General features: G+C 31.1%; 1 protein-coding gene across 1 annotated transcript; it reads left to right on the forward strand.

Annotated features, from left to right (window-relative positions):
• Positions 1-1377: 1377 nt before the first annotated feature.
• LOC143556405 (transcription factor bHLH61-like) lies at positions 1378-3853 on the forward strand. The gene is made up of 4 exons (XM_077045732.1): positions 1378-1623; positions 2364-2483; positions 2570-2740; positions 3635-3853. Exons 1-4 carry the CDS (start codon positions 1546-1548, stop codon positions 3734-3736), a joined length of 471 nt encoding a protein of 156 aa, XP_076901847.1. The 5' UTR covers positions 1378-1545; the 3' UTR covers positions 3737-3853.
• The last annotated feature ends 3413 nt before the right edge of the window (positions 3854-7266 follow it).

Genomic DNA, 7266 nt, shown 5'->3' on the forward strand with positions numbered 1-7266 from the left:
CACTCGTGTCTTTATCTATATAAACAATATAAAGGAGTGCTTAGCTTTATAAAGCACTTCAAGTTTTGTCATACGCCTATGTAGGCAAGTTAACAAAGTTTGGTCCATTTACCTTCCAACCACACAACTTCGATGATCGATATATCATTCATTTTAGCTCCATTTTGAATGTGATTTGCTTCGTTACGAAGCTCTCAAAAAAAAACAAACCTATAACTAATTAATTATCATAAAAATACAGTTATTGATGTACAAAGTTAATGAAAAATCACTTAATCTATAACTTTTCCGATAGAAATAATGCTGTCCGCATATCTACTTTGTTAGTTCAAAATTTTAAAACCTAAATGGCGATATCTGATATCTGTTAAAATTTCCCAATGATTTTAATGCATTTTTAAATGATAGAATACTTATTATTACAACAAAATTCCATGCAAAATATTAACTAAGCTTTATCTACCTAATTTATTAAAACAAAACCATTCTTTCACAATCCACATGTCATTCAATTAGTAACCAACTAGAATGCCAACTAATACTATTATCATTTATAAAATTACTAACAAAGTTAAAAATATAACTTTAAATCTTATATTAAATGAGGTTTTTAGATATTTATAAATTATAAAATTTTTATTTATCAATATTTATATCTTATGAATCCTTAAGGTATGTCATTATGTATATTATTAAATTTAACTTTTCTTGTTATATTTTTTTAGCCGTCTATATGTTACACAGGCTATATCATCTTAGTATTCAATACAAGCATGCTACTACAAACCTAAAAGCTAAAAGTAAAAGCATTTGATATGTTTAAATTTAACTAGCTATAATAGGTGGGTTTTTTTTTTAAATCAAAAGTAGACTATATTATATAAATTACCTTTCAAATTTCCTTATTTTATTTGTTTATTTCGTTAAAAAATAATTGAAGTGTTATTTATAATTGAATAATAGCGGAACGTATCATATAAACGTACGGTTTGCATGTTTATTTTATTATCGTGTCAACCTTTTTCTTTTATGTATAAACAAATAGAAGGGATCCTAGACACGGTGAATATAAACTAAAACACGTATGATATAAATCAACTTTCAAATATTATTTTCTGTATCATGCATTTGCAAGTAATTCGTAGCCATTTGGTGGATAAGCTCAGTTTTGTCCGACTACGACAGGCCGGAAACATCTCATTCGACTTGGATTAAATTTATAACATCAACGTTATGGGTCAGATGTCAAAAAAATATATTTATTGGTACATATTCTTTATTTTTATTGGAAGGACTTATAGACTTATTGTGAACCAAAGGGTAAAATTGGAATTATACATATAAATGTTCCAACCAAACTAAAGATCTTTCTAGCTGAGGGAGTTTTTTGGTTTCTACTCCAAATAGAGTATATAAAAACAGTCTAAGTGTATGTACCAAACAAATTGATTATATAGATTAATAAATGCTCATATGCGCACTTTATAAAGCCAGAGAGATTGGTGCTACAAAGCAATAATAAACAATTCAAGGAAGAACTTAAAAATGGTGTCAAGGGAGCACAAGAAGGCTGCACTGCATGAGAAGCTACAACTTCTTCGATCTGTTACAAACTCTCATGCGGTAAGTTCGGTATATTCTTTCTTTTCAGTCGATGAAACGCTGTTTATGAAACCCAAACCGGCTAGATCTTCAAATGATTGTAACTCACTCAAAGTTAATTACCTATTTTGTATATCGAGATACACCTATCCGCATCGATTGTTAAGCCATATATATAACAGTTATCTTTTTCAATCATAAGAACAGACTAGTTTTCGGTTTGGAAAAGTTAGTTTCGGTTTAAAAAGGGGTAGCGGCGCAGCTTTTGCCTGCTTGCCTTCTGTTTCGATGTAATCAAAAACTTGCAATTATCATTAAATTAATATTATTAAAACGCAACTTCTAGTATGCTATTTTTGATAACGTAAAAACATGTCCGAACAAGATTGTTGAAGAGATAAAGATTCTAAGCTTCCTTTGGGTGGTTTCAATATCAAAGTTATTGAGTTTAACTTGGGAAAATAGCGTAAATTTGGTGTAAAAGTTTTGGGTTCGAAAAGTTTCTAATTTTACATTTTTTTTGCCTTCATTAGTTTTTCTGGATGATTCATGATCAATATTGAAGACATTAATCAAAATTTTCTTTTATCCAACTTCTCATGGCTTCAAACCAAATTTAATTTATTTCAATTCAATCACCTCTAAGTACTTAGTTTAGTGATTGAATACAAGGAAAATATTGTAGTTTGATGATGTTGGATTGTTTAGATATATTTTTTTATATTTTATTCATGAATGATTCTTTTAAAAAATCGTTGTAGAAGGAAGATACATCGATCATAATTGACGCATCAAAGTACATAAAAGAGCTTAAACAGAAAATCGATCTACTGAATCAAGACGTAGCTCGAAGCTCAACCTACCACAACTCATGGCCTATGGTATATATGTATATTGGCATAGATATTTGTTTGTGTTGCTTGATACAGTTTTTTTTTGGGGTTAATTGTATGGGTTTTTTATTCAGGTTACAGTGGAAACCCTAGAAAAGGGTATGCAAGTAAAAGTGTATTCAGAAAGAAGCTGCCCAGGTCTACTTGTTTTTGTGTTGAATGTGTTTGAAGAATTGAGTCTTAATGTGTTGGAAGCTAGGGTTTCTTGTACAGGAAGTTTTCAACTTGAAGCACTTGGAGTAGAGGTAACTAACGCTTTTAGGGCCAGCAATGAAACAAATTATATATCATTTGGTTTTCAATAAAATTTATTTTGAAGATTTTATTAAAAACGTATATCAAGGTGTATGAAAAAAGTAGAAGGTTTTGTTTATGATTTTTAATATATTAGATATCACATGTTGGTTATTAAAGAAAAAAGAAGTAATGTTAAATGAAAACTGAAAAATGAAATTAATTAATTACTCCTACGGATGACGTGGCACCCCATTTGACAATATTGTTTCAAATGATACCACATATAAACACTTATTCAAGTTTTCAACATTAACCAGCCCTTAAAAAATATAAAAGAATCATGTTTTTTTCTATAGTTCTTACAGTATCCTTATTGCATTTTATTTACTAATGAAAGACTATTGTTAGTGACCACTTATAAGTTATAACTATCATTATCATTATCAGCTTCCAACCATTTTTTCACCTTCATTTTGGCTACAAATCAATCCCACCACATGAGATTTTTGAGATCAGAAAACTCTCTACTATTGGGACCTCAAATTGACAGTTTTAAAGCTCTCAAGGTTTATCAATATTCCTAGTTTCATACATGATCAACTTCGAGGGAAAACTAAATTAATCCAAAATGAGGCTAGTCCTTGTCATGGGCTTTCTTTACAACGGGAATGCTTTCGCTCCTCGTAAATTCGGCTTCGATTCTTAAGTGAGCAAGCAATATTAAGCAATTATCGACATCCTGGCCGTTATGTCATCTGAAATTTTAACCTTAAATATTGTCTCTATGTATAATAATCGCTAAAACACAAAAGAATGTTGATAATTTAAGCTGGTATTTCCATAAACAAAATATTTAAAAACCTTTTAGTTTTAACTTGACCACCAATCATTAATTCTTGCAGGGAGAAGAAACTGGATATACTATTGACGCTCATATGGTGAAACAAGCAGTCTTACAAGCAATTGAAGACTGGAGTGAAAGCAACAATCAAGCAGAGTACTAAATAACGCATTTTCGCCGACTAAATCTTTGATTGTCTTATTCTATATTTCTTCGATAATGTTATCTGTTTATCATGATTTCATGTCGAAGGAAATTTCTAGCTAGCTTTAATCATCGGTTGAAACCAAGTATCGATCCGGGGAAATAAATCCCATGTAATCTTTAAAGCATAAAATCTTCTTCAGATGTGAGTTGCAATATCACGTACAGCAAACTAGTCTCCTCAATGTACCAAGTACATTTAAGTATGTCCTTAACGAAATTAGCATTCAACTCGTGCTAAAATGAAGTTTGATACTATAGAATTGAATAGGGATATTGTGCACGGTTCAGTTCGGTTACTAGCCTTTAACCAAATTAACCAATTGGTTTTCGGTTAATCGGTGTTAAATTGGTTAATTTTTTCGGGTTTTCAGATTGGTTAATAACCAAAATCAAATTTTTTGTTGAAATTTTTACTTAGAAATACATGAAATGGATGTATATATATATATATGAAATAAAGATATAAATACTTGAAATGGTGCCATGGTGGTATAAAGCATACATTTAAGTACATGAAATGCATGAAAGTATAAAAACTATAAATATATGAACATGTGAATGGTCCGCTTCGTTTGGTTAATTTTGGATAACTGAAAAAATAAGAATGTTATAAAATGAATGCATCGATTGATAAATGTCTAAGGTGACGCCTCAAACAAACTTTCTTCTCTTTCTTTTTAATTTTAAGTTTATATATAGATGTAATATATGCGCCGTACATAAAATAATCAAAATACATAAAAAATAATAATAATAATAAACTGCATCATACATAATTTGAACGACTAACAAAGAAATCTGAAACATACATATACCATGTAGAGATAATTGACAATGTGAACAAAGTGTTTGTGCAAACGGCAAGCTTACATCACGATCGGTGAATCATCATCAGTGTTCAACATCGTACGTCAGCATATTAATTATTCATAATCATGATGAATATACACATGCATAAGTTTTCAAAAATAAACATATTAAAATTAAAACCATTCAATTATTATGTATCTTACCATCCTATAGACATTAATGCATTCTTCAACTTCTTCATCCTGTAAGCTTTCACCAAAACACCGCCTCGCTGTCGATGAACCATCACCACCACCACCACCACCATCCTCCATCCTAGTGGCAAGAAATAGGCTACCAAGTGAGTTGGGTTGCTTAGATGAGTTGTGTTTTTTATTGAATTGATGTAAACCAGGTGGTGGAGTGAGGGGTGGGAGAGAGTATTCAATGGTGGGTTGTTTAGGGGTACCTGGTTGTGACTCCCACATGAATGGCACAGATCCAGCCGATGCATCACCATACTACAACACCCTGAAGGAAGACTCATGACCACCATTAATGTTGGTGATGGCACCTTCTTGCTTCATCTTGAATTGTGGTTCTTTAGGTGTTGTGCCTTTGGCTCTTACCATTTTTAATTTTGCTTTGTTCATGTGATTAAGTAGTTTTGAAATGAAATACATGGCAATTTATGGTTTGTGTACTAATGTATTTATATTTGAGAAAATTATTAATGAATTATCATTTTAGATGTCATATACCTATCTAGGAAGGTCGGTGTACGTGTATAGGTAGGAGTTATGTCATGGCATAATCATGTATCCACTTTGACTCGGATATTTAAATAAGAGAAAATTCTCAAAATATTCCATTAACGGAGAAAGATTTCATTTTTGTCTCCACAAATACAAGTTTTTAAAGATTTCCATACAAACACGTCTTTCACGACCTGTTAGCCCCAAACGCACGTCTTTCATGACTTGTTAACCTCTAACGCATCTTTCACGACATGTTTGCCATATTAATTGTTTTTCTTTTAATATTACATTATTATAATTAATTATACTCATCATTGGTTTTTTAATAACTTCTAATGCACAAAGTTTTATAAAGTTCCAAGTACACCGTTGAGACATGCTTATTTTTATCTACGTGTTAGCATAAACTTTACTTAAAACGAGCCTAATCAAATTTTATTAAACATTTATTGAACATTTCGATATCAATTTTACAATTGGTTCTGAGTTAAGTTTATGATAAAATGTAGAAAAATAAACATGTCTCAACGAAATATTCGAAATTATATATAAATTTAAATATTACAAGTTATAAAAGAAAAACCAAATATGTATAAAATTAATTATAATAACAAAATATTAAAAAAACAATTAATATGCCAAACATGTCGTGAAAGACGCGTTCAAGGCTAACAGATCGTGAAAGACGCGCGTTGGAAGCTAACAGGTAGTGAAAGACGCGTTTTGTGGCCAAATAGGTCGTGAAAGAAGCATTGAGGCCTAACGCGCTGCCAAAGATGTGTTTGTAGGGAACATTTTTAAAAACTTATATTTATGAGAACAAAAATAAAATCTCTTCTTATTAATGGGACATTTTGAAAATTTTCCCTTTAAATAATTCAGCAAACTCTTGAAAGAGTCATTGTAGTCAACCATGATGTATCACCCTTCTTTCGTGTTGTGTCAACAAAAGGACTTGAAATTCATTTCAAACGTGAGTTAATTGTTCGCATATCTTTTACTTTCTCTTCTTGTAAGATATATATGTATTTAATGAATTAAAATCATTCATAACTTCATAATGTTACTATGTTAGATCTGTTATGCCCAAGTGTCAAATTAAGACAATATGTTCTCATCTCAAACCTAATAGGCCATGGACATTCTTAACCGATAAAGCATGGCAAATTGAAACACCAGGCTCACCCCTTAGATATCAAGGTTTATATGTTTTTTTAACGGTGGATTCTATATCAAAGTTTTTTTTCTTTTTTTTTTTTACCAGATTAATTTTTTGAATGACAAAAAGGTTATCTAAAAGTTATCTGAAAACAACACGATTTAAATATCAAAATACAATCCTACACTTTAAATAAATTTAACCTAGCTTTAATTTCAATATTTTAAAAATAATATTCATATTATTCAGTATAGTTTATAATATAGTAATGTATTGGGTTTAATGCAGGTGAACTTATGGGCGAAGTTTAGCGAGCTGTTTTTTGCGCAATAGTGTAAATTAACCTATTTTTCGCCTAAAAATTTGTATACTTAGAGTAAATTTACCCGTTTTCTGCCAAAATATTAGCCCCCCCCCCCCCCCCCCGGTGTTTTCGTCCAAGCTTTGCCACTATGTGAACGACATCACCTAACTTAATTTGATTATCGACGTACATATTCACCTAATACAATGCCACCAAATCTATAAAAAAAATATTTAAAGTTAATGCAATACACATCAATCACCTGACCGAAATGGTCCAGTTTTCATTATAAATGGCTACTGACCAAGTAAAGTAGATTGGAAGGATCAAGCCAATGAATATGAGGGATCAACTTCTCATTAAATGACCTTAGATCAACCGTTGTGGAAGTCTTGAATGGACGCCATGGATGCTATGGTGGCAACAAGGCACTAACACAACACCTTGGTTAGGGCGGGCATTGGCGTGAAGACTGC

This window comes from Bidens hawaiensis, unplaced genomic scaffold (genome assembly GCF_021521415.1).
Source record: "Bidens hawaiensis isolate Kalapana, Puna unplaced genomic scaffold, B.hawaiensis_p1.1 tig00018570_1, whole genome shotgun sequence".
Classification (NCBI taxonomy): domain Eukaryota; kingdom Viridiplantae; phylum Streptophyta; class Magnoliopsida; order Asterales; family Asteraceae; genus Bidens; species Bidens hawaiensis.

Bases quoted from the DNA above. Each gene is read 5' to 3' on its own strand.
- LOC143556405 (XM_077045732.1), top strand. From the start codon at position 1,546: ATGGTGTCAAGGGAGCACAAGAAGGCTGCACTGCATGAGAAGCTACAA. The intron at 1,624-2,363 runs GTAAGTTCGGTA...AAATCGTTGTAG, and splicing joins CTGTTACAAACTCTCATGCG to AAGGAAGATACATCGATCAT. The intron at 2,741-3,634 runs GTAACTAACGCT...TAATTCTTGCAG, and splicing joins TTGAAGCACTTGGAGTAGAG to GGAGAAGAAACTGGATATAC.